At 39.2% G+C, this 18,890-nt stretch overlaps 2 protein-coding genes across 3 annotated transcripts; one reads left to right on the forward strand and one right to left on the reverse strand.

Moving 5' to 3' along the window:
* The first annotated feature begins 1,850 nt into the window (after positions 1-1,850).
* Positions 1,851-4,075, forward strand: LOC106094061 (alpha-soluble NSF attachment protein). Of its 2 annotated transcripts, none has more exons than XM_013261236.2 (3): positions 1,851-1,995; positions 2,048-2,170; positions 2,397-4,075. In XM_013261236.2, exon 3 carries the CDS (start codon positions 2,459-2,461, stop codon positions 3,338-3,340), a length of 882 nt encoding a protein of 293 aa, XP_013116690.1. In that variant the 5' UTR covers positions 1,851-1,995; positions 2,048-2,170; positions 2,397-2,458; the 3' UTR covers positions 3,341-4,075. The 2 variants fall into 2 exon arrangements, with proteins under 2 accessions (XP_013116690.1, XP_013116697.1); XM_013261243.2 differs by having other exon boundaries at positions 2,059-2,170.
* Positions 4,055-11,101, reverse strand: LOC106094042 (TBC1 domain family member 31). Its single transcript, XM_013261216.2, has 6 exons — positions 10,912-11,101; positions 10,729-10,842; positions 10,404-10,552; positions 8,267-10,338; positions 7,824-8,003; positions 4,055-4,282 (listed from the first exon to the last, which is right to left on the reverse strand). The coding sequence occupies exons 1-6, from the start codon at positions 11,043-11,045 to the stop codon at positions 4,142-4,144; spliced, it is 2,790 nt and encodes a 929-aa protein (XP_013116670.2). The 5' UTR covers positions 11,046-11,101; the 3' UTR covers positions 4,055-4,141.
* Between the last annotated feature and the right edge of the window lie 7,789 nt (positions 11,102-18,890).

An 18,890-nucleotide genomic window follows, 5' to 3' on the forward strand; every position in this document is an offset into this window, starting at 1 on the left:
GTTGTAAACAATAACGGCAGAAAGCTATTCCTTTTATATCCTATTAAAGCACTCAGGACCAGTGTTGCCACTCAAGAAAATTGTTTTCTACCAAAATTTAAGAAAAATCCTACCAAACCAGACCAACACCTACCAAGTGTTCTACAAGCCAAAAATGTGGTTTAGTGTGTGTTTTTAGCCACTACCGAATAGTTGGCCATTTGACATTCCATTTTGAATACACAAAATTACATTATATACATTTTCAACTCCAAAAAGTACTAGATCCTCGTTATTCAAAAAGGATCTAAACATACCCGTCCGTCTGTTTGTTGAAAACGCTCTACAGCCTTTAGTTCAAAAATGGCCTTTATCTTGTTATAAAACCCTTTATACTTATCTCGCTATGAGAAATCTTCAGTTCATAGAGTCGTATTTCTACCCCAATTTCAATGAACAACCGTGTCGAGTGTGGATAAAGCGATCTCCCAATTTTAGTGTTTGAGCCCAGAAAGGCGCTTTTACTACCCATTTTCGCCGCTACACTGAGTTGAATGGACCAAATTTGGCCATATATTGGGTTGCCCAAAAAGTAATTGCGGATTTTTCATATAGTCGGCGTTGACAAATTTTTTCACAGCTTGTGACTCTGTAATTGCATTCTTTCTTCTGTCAGTTATCAGCTGTTACTTTAAGCTTGCTTTAGAAAAAAAGTGTAAAAAAAGTATATTTGATTAAAGTTCATTTTAAGTTTTATTAAAAATGCATTTTCTTTTAAAAAATCCGCAATTACTTTTGGGGCAACCCAATACGTATGCAGCTGCCACATATGCCTGTTATCCGACTGAAGGTATTGAACGCACAAAACCCGCATTTCCTACCCAGATTTAAGAAATTTAGAAGAGATCCCTTAGCTCTCGTACCAGTTATAGTCAATATCAAAACTTACGTCTTTTTTCCTAAAATTTAAAGCAGTGAGACCCCTTGTAACATCCATATTTTTTTTCTGCACTCCTAAAGAATTCACAGAAGTGATTTTGTTTTGAGTTATTCCCGGCGATTTTGGATGTTGGAAAAACATTACCAAAAGGAAAAAAAACCTACCAATTTTGATAGTAACCTACCAAAAGCGGCAACACTGCTCAGAACCCGGAATTAATTCAAAGTCATAACCAAAATAGAAAGAAGAAAATAATCTCATACTAAAAGAGTGCAGAGTATAAGAACACATAGTTTTTAAAAATCCCTCGTATTCGATTTTAGTCAAAACCAATCACTGATGATGGTATTCAGTGTATACTGCCTAGTCGGAGTGAGGTCGAAATAGTGAGAAATAAGCCGATAAGGCGGCAGGAACCATTTGTTAAATAAGAATAGATGAACGCATATCCGAAGTCTGGAAGCTCTGCATACTATGACCAGTACCCAAAAAGGGTCACAAAACTGTTTGGGCCAGATACAGAGGAATAATTATCCTATCACAAAATATTATCGAACGTTTTGTGTGAAATTTTAAAATTCCTTTCAGTGTATGGCTCAAGCCCGTCCACGCCAGATAATCACGGTATGATGGAGGTTGGAAAATAACCAAAAGAAACTGATCGCCAAGTTGATTTTCTACAAACTTTTTTTCAATTTCATTTTGATAGAAAAATTTACATTCCCATTCTGGCAAATTCATCTTTTCGAAAATTCCGAAGCTATTTAATTTTTCACTCTGGCAATTTAGCTGTTCTATGGTGATTTTGGTTAAAATGCATTCACAATAATTCCTAATTCACAATAATGGCGAGCTCAACCAATGACAGATGTTTATTGTATTTACAACTCGGAATTAATAAAGAACATATTGCGTGGATATTCGTGCCCAGCTTAAAGATATATTAATAATAGGAAGTGGGGATATTCGTCTCTGCAATAGGACAACACACGCATGACCTTTGATATTATTTTCTTTATAAACAAAGCGTCTATTGTCATAGCTAATGGACTAAAAACAATACCAGTTGTTTGTTGGTACGTAAATACATATATTTTCGTAGTCTTACAAGTACTAAATAATTCCCAGATGTTTCCCAGGAATTCCGTTGCAAAACAATTCCTTCTCGTTTTTTGGTACATCTTGAAATGCGCATGACCAACGAAATACCACCACAAAACAACGGGGCAACGAAACAACATTAACGTGCTGGTAAAGTCTCTTTGTTTGTCTACACCTAGGTGCAAAAATATTAGCTATCAATACGGAGATTTTTTACTGTGTACACGTTTAGCGCATGACCACTAACCAATCTCATCTCACAGTGTTCGTCCCGTCGTCATTGTATCGATTTATACATTGAGTAATTTTTAACTGAGCAACGAAAATTTTCATTCTTATTTATTTTTCGGCAATATACACAATAAATTTGCATTAGTTGCCATCTTCAGGTCGTTGGAAAGCAGGAAAAAAAAAGAGTTGTGATAAATATCAACAAAAATGGGTGATAGCAATGAACAAAAGGCTTTGCAATTAATGCAAGATGCTGAAAAGAAATTGAGTCAGCAAAAAGGATTTTTCGGCAACATATTCGGAGGCTCGAATAAGGTCGAAGAGGCCATAGAATGTTATCAGAGGGCTGGTAATATGTTTAAAATGTCCAAGAACTGGACCAAGGCTGGTGAGTGCTTCTGTGAGGCAGCTGGTTTGCATGCCCGGGCCGGCAGTCGCCATGATGCTGGCTCCAACTTTGTGGATGCCTCAAATTGTTACAAGAAAATCGATGTTGAGATGGCCGCTCAGTGTCTATTGAAGTCTATAGATATCTACACTGACATGGGCCGTTTTACCACAGCTGCAAAACATCATCAGAGTATTGCGGAAATGTACGAAAGTGATCCCAACACATTGTTGAAGGCCATCGAACACTATGAGCGTGCGGCCGATTATTTCAAGGGCGAAGAGTCAAATAGTTCGGCCAATAAATGCCTGCTTAAGGTGGCCCAATATGCGGCCCAATTGGAAGACTACCAGAAGGCTATAGCCATATATGAGCAAGTCGGTGCTTCGGCGTTGGAATCATCTCTACTCAAACACAGCGCCAAGGAATATTTCTTCCGAGCAGCTCTTTGTCAACTCAGTGTGGATGTGCTAAACTGTCAACATGCCATAGAAAAATATACCCAATTATATCCAGCATTCCAAGACTCCAGGGAGTTCAAATTGATCAAGTCTCTGTGTGAACATTTGGAGGAGCAAGATATTGATGCCTTCACCGAGACAGTGAAAAACTACGACAGTATTTCGCGACTCGATCAGTGGTATACCACAATATTGTTGCGAATTAAGAAGGCCAACGACGATAATCCTGATCTCTGTTAAGTAGCCTACTTTCTGCATACCCAACACACTAACATACTACATACATACATGCATACATATATTGTTAATTAAAGCTAAACCTTAAGGTTTGGTAGTTGGCAAACTACCAAAACCAAAGAAAATTATAATATATTCTCCTCCTCCCTCCTCTGCCCCCCTGAAAAATAACAACAAAACAAAACGAACCCCTTTTAAACACATTTCTCCACAAGAAACTAGTATAAATGAGAACTAAATTAGAAGAAGAAAAACCCAGATCTATTAAATTATGAGAAAAAAAAAGAAATTTGTTTTTTGTCCTTTTTAAATATAAATAACTGAATATTCCATATTATATAAATATAACATTAAATTAATTAAATAAACGCAATTATTACTAATTATATACAAGAAAAAAATCCATGCATATTATTATACTATTTAAATTAATTACTAACAACAAATCACATATATAAATGAAAAAAAAAACAAAAACAAAAAGAACTATTATATATGTGTTAATTCTATGTAATAATGATTAAAACAGAAACTTAAGAGAATCCAAAGAAGAATGTGAGATTAATAAAATAAAAAGATTTCCGCCATATATTTAGACACATTCCTTAAAAGTACTAGTACTACTTACCGAAATATTATTGGTCAACCAGAATGACATCCAATATGACGAAAATTCTGACGAATCGCAATATAAAAAGGTATTTAAATAAAGAATGCTTTAGTCGCCACCAAAATGTACATTTGTCTTTGTTTATTTTCAAAAGGCAGTTTTCGAGTCGCATGATTATTTTTTTTTTGCAATTGTTAGCTGGTTTTACGTTCCGTTTTTAAGGATAGAAATTCCCTTTGGATTTCCTCAAATTCTTTTTCAATATTATCTAGCGTTCTGCGGGATGATTTCGATTTCGGCATAGATTTGGATTTAGACTTTTCAGGGGCTGATAGCTGAAATGAAAATTTAAATGTTAATAATGAGAATTTAAATATGACTGTCTCTATTAAGTAACAGAAGCTACTTCAAGTCGGGATTAAAATGTATGCATCGATTACGGATTGCAATCCAGCGTTGCCAGGAGACCAAATCATGAAATCAATATTGATATACAGTTCGAAATTCGTTCATTGGCAACACAGTTGAAGGTAAGTTACAATCCTTAAGTGACTGATTCATTTTAATCTAAGTTTTAGAACAACAAAATTTTCAATTCGTTTTTTCATGAATTAAACTTTTTCTTCGTCCTCCCTCAATCATTGGCTTAAAAATCCAATTTTCAATGGAACGGCGTTGTAATAGGAATTTTCGTAAATTTTATTCGCTTTCTTAAGTAAAATTTGTCGTTGGACTATGCGTTGCTGCGCCGTGCCCACGCCGGATAACGCGTATTTCTTGGAATTTAGTTACAACGGTCTGTGGAACAAGATCGAAAATATCGTGGAGATCTTCAATTGGAGGAATGGTCGCTTCGATACAGTAGAAGAGATAAGAAACTGACCAAAACCTGCAGCTTGTATAATTGTCAGAGCTACTATGTGCTGCATAAGTACCGCACATGAGATGCAACTTTTCCATTAAGAAATAGGAGGCAAGTACAGCCGAGCCCGAACGGCGTGCCGCAGTACTACATCTCAGCAGTATCGAAAGATGGTATCGCTCCATGGGAAAACTCCATGAGGACCATACGGGTTTGAACTCTGAGTACCGATGTGGTTGGTGTTCGTCGTTAACATTAAAAGCTTTGTTTAAAGTTAACGGGCGCGACCACAGGTTGGCGTTGTGGAATGCTCCATTGATGTAAGGGGTAAACGCGCTTATATACTACGTGCTTGTTATACTCGACTAGACGAACCGGACCCGCTCCGCTACGCATTCTTTAACTTTCTAATATCTTCCGCCTATGACGCTGAACACCTGTGTATTAATCTTACAATATATAAGCGCATATCATGGCGGTATAATCGAGGCAACGATAGGAAACCTAGAAGGAAGGCAAGCGGTTTCCGATCAGATACCTGAGATGAATCTTGAAGTCGAGTGCGAGACACTGCTGCCATCGGCAAAGTCTTGGATTGACGGAACCCTAGTATTGCCATCTGGAAGATCATGTTGCACGAATGGATCAAATCTAGAGGACAGAGTGGACCTGGAGGTTTACATTGAGAACCCAGGGACTGAGATCTGTTTTTAGACTGCCTGACCATAATACGGTCCTGCAGGCGGAGATCCGGACGTTCACGGAATGCGTGGTGCTGTGGTGCTAACGCGAGGACGTCGAGTGTGAACATCTTTACCGACAGTAAAATGTCCATAAGGGCAATAACAACCAAGACGGTCATAACAACCAGGACAGGAAAGTCACAAACAGTCTTGAAGTGTAAGAAGATTAACGTCTTCTCAGAGGATGGCAAAATCCTCTTCGTTTGGATGCAGGGTCATAACGGAGTAAGGAGGAATAAAAGGGCAGACGATTTGGCGGTGAAGGCCAGAGGACTGCCGTCAATAAACTTGGTTAACCCAAAGCCTTTCGGATCGACGCAATCCGATTTAAGGAAGTAGGCGACAAATGCGCATGTAACATTGTGAAACGGTCGGTAGAACGGCGAAAATCCTATGGGGGGGTCCACATCGTGAGAAGACGAGGACATTACTAAAAGGAAATAAGAAGGAGGTCAGTATAGCTATTGGTATCATAACGGGCCACATAGGACTACGAGCAGACTTATGTAAAATCGGTGCGGGAAGTAATAGCATGTGTTGGGGCATGCTGGAAAGATGATGATACGTTGGAGTGTTTCCTTTGTCATTGCACGGCCTTCAACCTAACCTAAACTAACCTATCCCTATTACTGCTGGTGACATTTGCGAGGTACCATGCATGGTCATATAAAAAATCCACGCCAAAGAGGTATCTCACTGCCGTTCGGACTCGGCTGTAAAAAAAGATCCAATATCATTGAGTTTAAACTTGAATCGCAAAGCACTCATTGATGTGTGATAAGTTTGACCCTATTCCCAAATACCTTTCTTTTGAGTCCTATATTACCGTATTGGTAAATATTTTCTGTTTAGGGTGTATTTCGGGGTGGCTACCCAGATACTTGGTCCTTAATGTACATATAAGCTTCGTGCTCTTCTTTCAAATACATTTAATATGAGCCCCATATTGGCATGATCGGTAAATAAGTTCTGTTTGAGGATGGGGTGGACACCAGGGTCTTTGTCCCGAAAATGAGCATAAATTTCGTACTCTACTCCCAAATAGCTTTTATATAAGTTACATATTGCCATGGTCGGTAAATACATCCGATTAGGGGGTATTTTGGGGTTGGGCGGGGTTTTTTCCTCTCAAGCACCTTTCGTTTGAGCTCTATATTGTCGTGGTTGGTGTATATATCTATTTGTCCAGTTTTGGGCGGCCTACTAAGGCACCCGACCCTAACAATTGAGACCATGTTTTGATTTTGGTGACCGTAAGAGTGCAAACAAATTTCGAACGAATCGCATTTCCAATCTCCGATATCTGGTCTTTTTGAAAATTAGGGTAATGCGAAGTGCTTTTTAGGGGAGGGATGGCATTCGTGCTCCACTCTCAAATCCCTTTAGTTAGAGCCCCATATTGCCATGTTGTTGTTGTTGTAGCCACATTTGCATTTGGAGGTGGCGATCCTCGTCAAGCTCTTATAAGCGAGCAAGTTCGTTCCGGTTTATACGACCGATCGCATATTGCCATGGTCGGTAAATATGAACCGTTTGGAGGGTGTTTTTGGGCTGGGACGGCCACCGACACTTTGCCCAGAAAATAGATGTCAAACTCGTTCTTTACTCCCAAATACCGTTGATTTGAACTCCATATTGCCATAGTCGGAAATGAAGTTCAATTTAGGGGGTACTTAAATACGTACCCCCAAACACTTGGCTTTCATTTGACTCCCATAATGTCATAATGTGTCAATTAACCCATTTGACGTATTTTTAGGAGGAAAAAGACTTGAACGCAAATTTTAATGTTATATTCGTAATGTTATATCCAAATACTTTCATTTGATTCCCATAAAGCCGTGGTCGGCTTATGTGCCCATTTGGGGGTGGGGCGACCTCCCATTACTGGTCCTAGTTTTTTATACCATATTTGTAATCTACTACCGAATACTTTTCATGATCCTCCGTTCGATACCGCTGATTGTTCGCGACTGCCGTTGCAGCTACTCAATATGAAGCATTCCACTATCCGCAACCTGTGGACGCGCGCCCGGTAGTGCGCAGCTACACTTTTCTTGACAATGAACACCACTCAGATCGGACCTCAATGTTCCAGCCTGTGTGGGGCTCACAGCTATCCCGTATCGGCTTAAGTTGTTGTTGGTGTTGTTGTATTAGTGTATTGTACACTGAGGTGACCCAGCAGTACTGAACGGACATAATTTTAATTTTTGTTTCAAAAATGTTCATGGTTTAGAAATTTTTTTTCTTTTTTTAAAAATGTCTTACCTTTTTAAGGTCCTGGTTCAATAAATTTTGCTCGTGTAATAACTTTTGAATATCCTCCTGGTATTTTTCGGTAAGTGTTGGCACAGCATTTTGATCCAGGGTTTTTTGGGCTAAAAGTTCCATATTTTGATTTTGAAGCTCCTCCTCGGCCCACATTAGATTTATGTCATTACGCAAGCGCTGTATATTGAAGCAATGAAGAAACAACAAAACAATTTTTAAGAACAAATATAAAAGTAATGAAGAACACGTATTCCTTCATTCAAAACAACCAAAAAATTAGTAGTTCTTGCTCGTATGTCAGACAACACCATACTTATTAATCCACGGTTGAAAACTTTCAAACTGTGTCAACAAAAAGGCTTAAATGTATATTTCTCAGGTGAGAAACTTTGATTTAACCTCCTATGTGAGAACCCCATCCATTAGCTTATCATACACACCTCTTGTTCAATGAAGTATTGCAAAGAATTCAATTCATGTTCTTTTTGTACCACATTTTTACGTTGTTTTGCCTCTTGCAAGACTACTGCAACCTCGCCCTTTCGCTGACGTATCTCCTTCTGATATAGCAGCAATATTTTGCGTTGGCAATTAATGCGCTCCTCCTCTCGTCGCAGTGTATCTTGATAATATTTTTCAACTTCTTTCAGACGGTTTGTGTGCTCCTCTTCCCGCAGACCATTTTCCAAACGTTTTAATACCAACAATTCCTCCAACTCCAGATCCCGCATGCGTGTGTCGATTGCTGTATTAATGGTCTGTAGGTTCAACACCTTTTCCTCATATTTGTTTAAAAACTTATTGGGATAATTGAGAAATTTGGGATAAACATTGGGAGGAATGTATTGCATATCCTGCATGTAACGCTTGGGATGTAAATTTGCGGGACAAGTGTCTTGTAACTTTTTGGCTTTTGTCACAAGTTTACGTACATCTATGGGATTTTGTTCATGGTAAAAATTTTCTATGACAAATTTATCTGGCAGTCTTAGTAGAACTTCTTTCTGCATTATGTTATAGGCAACCACTATGAATACTGGAAAATAAGCAGGTGCTGACAAAATATTATCCCATAGACACATCCATTGCTCTTCGTCAAGCACCTCGCTAAAAGAATTTCTTAAAAGATTCCAGGCATATATTGTAGCCGAGACGTCTTTGGTTTTGAAAAATTCAAACAGAAGCTTGTCATAATGTTGCAAGATGTTTGAGCAAAATCCCAAATAGTTGGTAGGCTCCAAGGGATGGTATTCAAAGAACAATTGAAACTGATTTATTATTAATGTAGTGCATATTTCAAAGGTTATTAAGGGATTTGGCTGGAACATTTTTACAAAGGGAAATATCAAGCCGGGCATTATCTCATTGTAGGCCAAAACTTTGCACCATTGACCCAAGCAGGACCAGATTTTGATCAAAGCTCGCTTTAAAGTTTCATTCTTCATGTGTATGCCGCGAGATCTCTGGGCTATTATTTGGGGAATGCCCATTTGCACAAGGTCTTGATATTGCGCCTTATTGTTGGGAAGCTTAAGCAAGGAGCACCATATTAATGTGCGATACTTTCCAGGATAGCAATAGAATTCTTGCAGCACTTGCTGTAATCTATGGGGGGTAAGTAGTTTTTTAACTTCCTCCTGGAATTTCCCCTCAGTCTCTGTGGTTGGCACTCTAAGAGGCTTAGATTGCTTAAAGGCATCGCGTAATAAGCTCATACATTGTCTTTGCGATTTAAGTACGGTCACCAGATGAGACAATGACCACACTGATAGTTCTCCTGTGGCGCGACATACCGCCAAGTGTTTGCTATCCAATGAGGATTGAAATGCTCTTACAGGGCCCATTTCAACGATTAATTTGAATTCAATATTTGCACAATCCAAGAGAACAACCAGAGCTTTATTTGTTAAACCCAACAAAAAGCTATCATTTGGTTTACTCATCAAAGCTATGGTTTGCAAAACGAAATCCTTTAAACGCATCATAGAGACCAGCTCAAATGTATAGGGACTAAGGAATAATAAATAGCCATCCCATGTGGAGAAGGCCAATGAAGAACCATCATGTTGATATGCATATGACGAAATTAACCCATCGCACAGGCTGGTATTTACTGCCGTCGTACCGAAGGATTGATCGAAGTCCAAAGAAAATTCCGGCATTGCTTCCAACGCTGTTGTTTGCATTTGTAGTTTTTTATCTCTTTGCCGCAATGGATGAACCACGCGCACCACTTCCAACGTCACCCCAGACCAAATGTGCAAAGAATCATTGTTGAAACAGGTTAAAATATTTTCCGACTGCGGAAGATACGAGGAAAACTTTAGGGACATCTGCAATTTATCAAAGTCCAAGCGATGTGTGCTGGTGAAGTTGTCTAAATCTATAAGAATTGCCGATTGACCGGTACGTATTAAAGCTAAATGTTTCGGTTCCAAAGGTTGTCCTGGGTAAGAGATCTCATTTATGGGGTCCTCCGAAATTTTTCCAGAATGTATAAGCTTGGATGTTTCTGAAACGGAGAATGTTTTTGTGTGAATTGTAGGTACTTATAGATCAGATATTTCGTTCACTTACCCACATCCAATAACACCAGACATCCTTCTTTATTGCCTACAACATATTGGTTGCATACCCTAGCTGCCTTTATTGCACTTGGTTTGGAAAACTTTTCCTTGTGCCGCCAATAGCGTTTGGTAGAAAAATCAAATACAAACGTTGTACCCCTACGACAATAAGTAAACAAATATAAAGTAGGGGAGACACATCATGTTTTATACTTTGATCATTATTGAATTGTACACCATTTGTGCAAAATGGTATATAATTTTATAATATATATGGATTACCATTGAATCTATTATTTACTTCAAAATGCGTTTTGTTTACTACCAATATTTACCTACTGTCCAAAGCCACCAATTGCAATCCGCGCACATCAAAGCAAGCCACACAAATCACAATACGCAGAATTTTATCATTTTCCTTAATTGTATGATGTATCGTTAAAATGTTTCTAAAAATAATATTTCCAAGTGATTTAGTATGTTTCATAAAGCTAGCGTTATACAACTTAATGCCTTACCCATTATTATCTTGTAGATTAAAAGGGATCTTCTTGGCTTTGGACATAGATTTGATTTTTTCTTTACTTTTAGGTTGATTTTCCGTACAAGGTAATTCCTCATCCGCAACATTTGTTTCCAATTTATTTTCCATTATTTAATAAATAAATGAATAAAAATTAAAAGCTAATTTTAAATAGGGCCGCGACATCAAATGTAAACAAAACAAATGTCACCCCTATATAAATCGAAGTCGGTTGCTATGGAAACAAATTGGTGCCAAATGCACATATGGGCGTCAACTAATGGGGTGTTCACACATACAAATTAGTCGGATGATATTTTTAGTATTTCAGATCTTGTGTCGCGGTTCTCAAAAAGACCCATGGCGAAACAATTAAAGGTGGTTTTATTTGTACAACAACCACAAATCATATTGTGCAATCCGTCATTTTGTCAACAAGCTGATCGAAGTTTTGCCAACACACACAAAGAAATTTGTGTGCGTGTATGTATACATGTTCGTATATGAGCAGAGAATATGAGAGAAAGAAGATGACAACAAAGATCTGACATCTTCATACCGTCAAAGCTGGCCGACTGATAACAACTGTTCGCGTGAGACCACCTTATTAAATCAACCTTGAATAAGAGCCAAGATTCACTAATATAAGGTTAGGTCACAAGAGAAAACATACAGTGGATAGACCCATGAACATTATTAAGGATGTCAAACCTGCAGATTGGAAATGTGACCATATAGGAGAAAACGTAAACATAGGGTGAAAGTAAAAAGAGAACAAGTTGACATTCTCAATGCCAAGTACTGTCAAATATTAAAAAAATGTGTTTTGTCGGGTGATCACTTGGTTTAACCTTACTCAATGAATCCTGAATAAGAGCGCTAACAAAGTCTTTTTTAATAAAACCAAAACGGTTGTGGATATCAATGAAATTCTTTATTTCTGTGAAAGCACGTTCGATGTCATTATGTATGGAACACGATTTATTTTGCAAGGCCATCACGGGTATGCTTGCAGAAGTCCAGACACAATTTTCGACAATTTTCAAGCAGTAATCAGCCGATACTGCTGCGATTCGATATTCGTGGGAAGTTCATAAATCGGTGCTGGCTTGTTGGAACAGGCCATCGACCTTCGACTTGACGTAGCCCCACAGGAGAGGCCTAACGGCGTCAAATTGCCCGACAGGGGTGACCAATCGACAGGACCATTTTGTGAGATAACACGTTCCCCAAACTTGGTTCCCAATAAATTGATTGTGACATTCGCTGTGTGGCTTGTGGCGCCGTCCTATTGGAACGACATGTCCTCCAAGTCCATATCATCCGATTGGGGTAAAAAAATATTCTGTTATCATTGAACGGTAGCGATTCCCATTCACAGTAATGTGCCGATTTTAATCATTACGAAAGAAGTGCGGCCCAATGACGCCGGCGGCCCATAAACCGCACCAAACCATAATTTTTTCGGGATACAATGATGACTCATGAAGTACGTATGGATTGCTGTCTGATCAATAACACACACATATTTTGCTTATTGACGAAGCCATTCAGCCAGAAATGAGCCTCATGGCTAAATTGGACGTAGCGCTCTTAACGCTGAGGCTACTGACTCCGAATTTCGGTAGTAAATTTTAATAATTTTGACTCGCTGTTGGATTGTATATCTTTTCATAATGAAGTGGCAAACCTTACTGAAGAGTAATTTCAAAAGAGAGTCAAAAAAATATAGCATCGTTTGCTGTCCCTATCATTCTACTTTTGTAGCGTCCTGTTGAAAAACCCTTTACATATGTACATCCATTTAAAAATTCAGCACATGAAAATTCCCATTCGAAATGGTTAGATGTTTGTTGTAGCAATGTGTTGTGTTCTACCTTTCGTCATCTTGATTCTGTTGTTCCAGATCCAGGAACTCTACGACTATGATGTGGTGCTTCCAGAGGACTCTGGGTCTGAGACGAGTGCGTCTGGCTGAGCAGTTAAATAGGTGACGTGTGTCGTGTGATCGGAACATACAAATTATTCTTAATGAATGAATTAAACTTTATTCATTGAGTATGAGTTAAAAACTGAACTTACAATAATGCTGTTACTTAAAACTAAGCCACCACATTATGTTGCGCCGCTGTCGCTCTGCCAACGTTGCCATTGCATTTCTTGCTGACACAGTGGCCCGTGTAGAATATTGGGCTATTAACCTGTAGTGGGGTGTTGAATAGGCGGCTCGTGTTACTTGTGGGAATACGGGAGCATGAAGGTTTCCCATGAATGGTTGTAAGTAGTTGGTTTGGGTGCAACCAAATGAATAAGGTGTCTAGAATAAGGTGTCCAATGCGCTGACTTAGCAGCTCGTGTGGGGTTTTTGGTTGCCTTGGTGCAGCTAAACTGTGGGAATACGGGAACACGAGGGTTCCTCATGATAACTCCTCCCCTTCTAAGTGGGGGCCGTCCTCGGTCCTTGTAATAGCGTTTTTGATTGCATCTTCAACTGACCTGGTTATGATGATCTTCTTTTTTGTGATGGTTCTTCGTCGTAATAGGTAACCTGCCAGTCCCACAATCGCAAAACCACCAATGATTGATAAACCTGCGATTTGGCCCTGATCGACCACACGTTGTAAATGGCGGATGTGTTGGAGGTTCCGTTGGTTCACGTGATGCAGATAGGGGGCACTTAGTATCTCAGTGTGTTGTGTCAGGTTGATCTCAGAAGCCCATGGAGTTTCAGGTTGCAGAGGAGTCGTCGAATTCTCGTTGTAATATACCGAATCGTTGATTTTTACATGATCTTTGAAAATGACCAGGTAAGTGCCATTAATTGTAACAGGAGCTTCATTACTTTCTTCTACTATTGCCAGTTGGTCATTTATGACTACCAATCCATCGCCTATTGGTGTAATCGGCGTGAGATTGTTGAATGTGGTGCTGCAGCTTGCAGTGTTACTTGTCAGTAGTTGTAGAGCGCATGATGTGGCTGATGACGGTAGGCAAAAAGTTGGTATCGTGTCGCTGCAGTTCCTCACCGCTAAGGTACGATTATGGCATACCGCTAAGGTGGATTCTTGTAGGTGGAGCATTTGGTGGCCGTGAGCTACTGGTAAAATAGTAATTTTCTTACATCTAAGCTTAGGAATAGGATATCTTATTAGGAAGTAAATTACATTATCGTATTGCAAAATCTTAATATTAGCTACAGCCATAACATCGGCCACGGAGAGGTTCGTGAAGTGCTCATTTTTTATTATGAAGTTTATTTCGTTACTGTCTAAAAGGATGGGGTTCAAGACTCCAATTTTTGCGAATGTGATAGAAGTGATAAGATTGTCTAAGTCTGTTATTATTGCTCTGTTTCTAGCTAATAGAATATCGTAAAGGTGGCTAGTGTCTATTTCTCTGTGTTTTTCTGTCTTCAAGATTTTATTTACTGTAATGGTGAGACTATTAATTTCTTTTTGTACCTCCGTGTTGATAGTAAACTGTCTGTCCTGGGAGTCGATTAGTTGTTCTGCCTTGTTTGTTAGTCTGTCAAAGTCGTCATGGTCTGGGGTCCCTGCAATATATTTCAGTACCGTCCCTATAAAGTTCAAGCTTCTCGCTTGTCTGTGATGAGTATTTACTGTCTGTATTAGTCTACTTATCTGATTTATGTCTGCGTCTAGCAACTTCCTCATGTGTGTTTGAGGAAAATGGTCCGCAGCGTTAGCTGTCTCGTCCTTTAGTCGTTCGTACAGAGTCAGGTTCGTAACATGTTTGATGTGTCCATAACTTTCCCAGATAACAAGGTCACCACCGGCCACCGGAATGTATCCTGCATTTGAGTAGTCTATTAGTCGTCCAGATGTTGCTGATACCAATATGGCTATAACCAATTTTAAAGCGATTCTGAAAACGTAAGTTAAAAAAATTTTTTTTTTAATCGTCTCTCGCATATAACGTTGTGTTAATTCTAGAAAGGAAGAAAATTCAGCGGAGATTGTCCTTATGGACCCTCCTCCCCCTTATGAGAACGGTGGTACCCAGGTCTTTTTCAACTTCCTCTTCGGTGTAAAGAGGTGTAAGTTTATTACCTAGCCTTCTGTTATTTTTTACGAGCACCTTCTCCCCAACGGCAAAATCCCTATCTTGCCTATTCCTATTGTGCGCTTCTAAGTTTTTGATCTGAGTGTTTTTTATACGCGATACTATTTGTGCGTCGGCTTCCGAGGAATGAAAGGCTGTAATAGGTTTCGTCTCAGTTACCGAATGTATTGACCTGTTATATTCGATGGTAGCCAAAAGAACTATCTCTTCGATATCATCTAAATTTTTGTCAAGTTTAAGACATCTAGATATTTCCATCAGTGTGTTGTGAAATCGCTCTACCTGTCCATTTGAGGTACTGTGCAAGGGTGGAGCGTTCGCAATATCGATGTCGAAATGGTTCTTTAACGTGGCCTTGATGCTATGTGAATTGAGCGACTTCTCGTTGTCACAGTAAATAGTTTTCGTATTTGAAAACACATTGAGCAACTGCAGAAGCTGAGGCTTAACGTCTACTATCGTCCTAGACTTTAAAGACTGTACTATTGCAAATTTTGAAAATTTGTCAATGCAAGTCAAAAAATATTTCGACCCTGTTGAAAATATATCAATGTGGAGAATTTCTCCACAATATGTGGGTATGGGCGTTTGAGCAATGAGTTGCTTTCTTGGATGGCGGTCATACTTCGCTTGAGAGCATACGCGACAATTTGCTACAAATTGTTTAGTCTTCTTTTCCATTTTTGGAAAAAAATAGTCTTCAATTATTTGCTTCACGTTTTCCTGGGCTGCTCGGTGTGCTCGATTGTGTTCGGCTGCGATAATTTCCTGTTGTTCGTTAGGATCTGATATATCAATAACTAACTTTTCTGTGTGCCTGAATTTCACGGTTGGAAAGAGTTCGATCAATTTATGCTGGAATCGTGCCAATGTGTGTAGATCACACTGCAGAGCATTTACTACATCTACGTTCACGGCTTCCTGGAGATTTTTAATTAAATCGTCATCGGTTCGGAATGAAATCAAGTGTCTCGTCTTTTTCCCAAAAATAATGAAAGTTTTTTTCTGGGGTTCTGTGCCTTCCTCAACAAGTATCTGATTACGGAAGCAATTTACCGGCTTATCGGTTCTCTCAATCGTGTTGGTAGATGATTCTTCGCTGTGGATTGTTTCAACACTCGCATTGTCTAAAGCATTAATGTGCTGTCTGGACAGCGCATCTGCAACTACGTTTTCCTTGCCTGGTTTATAGATTAGCTTTGCGTTGCATTCATCAATGAAAGCTTTCCACCTTTTAATTTTAGAATTCGGATTTCTGTCCGAAACGGCAAAGGTTAATGGTTGGTGGTCCGTGAATACGTTTAATTTTGATACACCATAAAGGTAGTTTCTAAGCGTTTTAAGTGCCCAGACAATGGCTAATAATTCCCGTTCATTAGTAGCGTAATGTTCCTCGCTAATTGTCAAAGTGCGGGAAATCATGGTTATAGGTTTTCCCTCCTGTGAAAGGACAGCACCTATAGCATGGGAGGATGCGTCTGTGGTTAAATCGAACGCTTTTCGGAAATCTGGGTATGTTAAGGTTACGTCTTCGGAGGCAAGTATATCTTTTATTTTAATAAAGGCTTTTTTCTGCTCACTAGTCAAATCAATCTTGATTTTTTTCGACTGTGTTGCAGTAACTCGGCCGTACTCTCCTCTCAGTATGTTTGATAGTGGTTTCGCAATCTTGGCGAAGTCGCGTATGAAGCAGCGGTAGTATCCCGCTAAGCCTAAGAATGACCTTAGACCTCTTAAGGTGCTGGGCTCAGGAAAATTCCGAATTGTTTCAATTTTTTCAGCACAAGTTTTAATTCCTCCTTGTGAAACTAAGAACCCTAAGTATTCGACCTCGGTTTGGAAAAATTTTGATTTTTCTGCCGATACCCTCATATTGGCTTCGAATAGACTTCGCATCACTACTTCCGTATCTGTTAAATGGTCTTGCTCGTTTTTCGAGAATATAATGACATCGTCGACGTAGACGAAACATCTCTTACCGATGTGTTCTCTTAACACATCGTCTATCGCCCTTTGGAAAATGCTGGGCGCGTTCTTCAGACCGAAGGCCAGTCTGCAGAATTCATATTTTCCGTTTTTTACAGAAAATGCGGTTTTTTCTCTATCGGGTTCAGACAACTGAATTTGGTGGAAACCTGATTTTAGGTCTAGTGTAGTGAAGAATTTACTCCCACCAAGGTTGGATAGAGTTTCCGTTATTTCTGGAATCGGGTACCTATCACTGACAGTTTTATCATTAAGTTTTCGAAAATCTATAACTAATCGCTTTTTTTCCTGTCCATTTTCATCAAAGCCCTTTTTTTTAACGACCCATATTGGGTTGTTATAGGGGGACCTAGACTTTCGAATGATACCGTTTGCCAGTAAATCCTGAATTTCCTTATTAACAAAATCCGCAACGCCCAGTGGGTACGGGTACAGTCTTGAGTAAACTGGGTCTTCGTTCTCCGTGCGGATGGTCGCAACCACATTCGTATTGTATGGGAGTGCTTCATTGGGGTCTGCAAATACTCCGTTTACGTTGGCAATTACTCTAAAGAATGCGTCTTTGAACTCCCTTGGTACCGACTTAGCCTGAAGTTGTAAATGATTTATATCCTGGCTGGTAATAAATAAAATAACTTCTTTTCCATGGTCATGTGTAATTGTGTTAGTTTTTAAATCAATGGATGCGTGTACCTTATTCAATAAATCAAGGCCAATAACGCCATCAAATGATTTCAACTCGGGTAAAATAAAAAAATCTTCTGTAACGCCGAAAATTCTAATTTTGCATTTAAGTTTGATGGGAGTAACTCCATGAATTGATTTTACTGCAAATGAATTTTGGACCTCCTTTACTCCCTTTAGTTCCGGTAAGGGTTTGATGTAACTCCTTGAAGCCCCCGTGTCGACAAGGAGTTTGATTTCTTTCCCTCCTATTGACCTTGAAATCCAAGGCAGGAGGGACCTTCCCCTAAAAAATTAAGCTCGTCACTCTCAATTTCGTCTACGGCCTGTTCCGCATCTTCATCATACGTTGGCTCGTCCATTGATTCGTGTTCTTCGCTAAGATGATTCACACGTTGTAGTTTTGGTCCTGTGTATCGCCCTGAATTTGACGCTCGTTTCTGTGTAAGTTATCATGAGGAACCCTCGTGTTCCCGTATTCCCACAGTTTAGCTGCACCAAGGCAACCAAAAACCCCACACGAGCTGCTAAGTCAGCGCATTGGACACCTTATTCTAGACACCTTATTCATTTGGTTGCACCCAAACCAACTACTTACAACCATTCATGGGAAACCTTCATGCTCCCGTATTCCCACAAGTAACACGAGCCGCCTATTCAACACCCCACTACAGGTTAATAGCCCAATATTCTACACGGGCCACTGTGTCAGCAAGAAATGCAATGGCAACGTTGGCAGAGCGACAGCGGCGCAACATAATGTGGTGGCTTAGTTTTAAGTAACAGCATTATTGTAAGTTCAGTTTTTAACTCATACTCAATGAATAAAGTTTAATTCATTCATTAAGAATAATTGGCGCCCAACGTGGTTCACTTCGCGAAAAGAACTCTAAAAAAAGTTAGAACTGCGAAAAGTGAAACTACAAAATATAAAATAAAAATACAAATCCTAAAAAAGGAAAAGTAAAAACGTACGTGGTTCACTTCGCGAAAAGAACTCTAAAAAAAGTTAGAACTGTGAAAAGTGAAACTACAAAACATAAAATAAAAATCCTGTGAGAAAAAAAATATAAATAGGAAAGAAAGCTCAGTCAAAACTGTACCAAAATACCCTTAAGAAAAAAGGACTCAATTGAAAGGACTCAATTCGAAAATAAGCTTAAGTCACCAAGGAACGAATATCCTTGGGCAGCGAAAGGCAACATCGAAGACGATCTACAG

Source organism: Stomoxys calcitrans, chromosome 5 (genome assembly GCF_963082655.1).
Source record: "Stomoxys calcitrans chromosome 5, idStoCalc2.1, whole genome shotgun sequence".
NCBI classification, from domain to species: domain Eukaryota; kingdom Metazoa; phylum Arthropoda; class Insecta; order Diptera; family Muscidae; genus Stomoxys; species Stomoxys calcitrans.

Excerpts from the sequence above, each read along its gene's own strand:
- LOC106094061 (XM_013261236.2), top strand. The coding sequence starts at position 2,459 with ATGGGTGATAGCAATGAACAAAAGGCTTTGCAATTAATGCAAGATGCT.
- LOC106094042 (XM_013261216.2), bottom strand. The coding sequence starts at position 11,045 with ATGGAAAATAAATTGGAAACAAATGTTGCGGATGAGGAATTACCTTGT. Across the intron at positions 10,843-10,911 it reads AATCTACAAGATAATAATGG|AAACATTTTAACGATACATC; the intron begins GTAAGGCATTAA and ends TATTATTTTTAG. Across the intron at positions 4,283-7,823 it reads TGAACCAGGACCTTAAAAAG|CTATCAGCCCCTGAAAAGTC; the intron begins GTAAGACATTTT and ends TTTTCATTTCAG.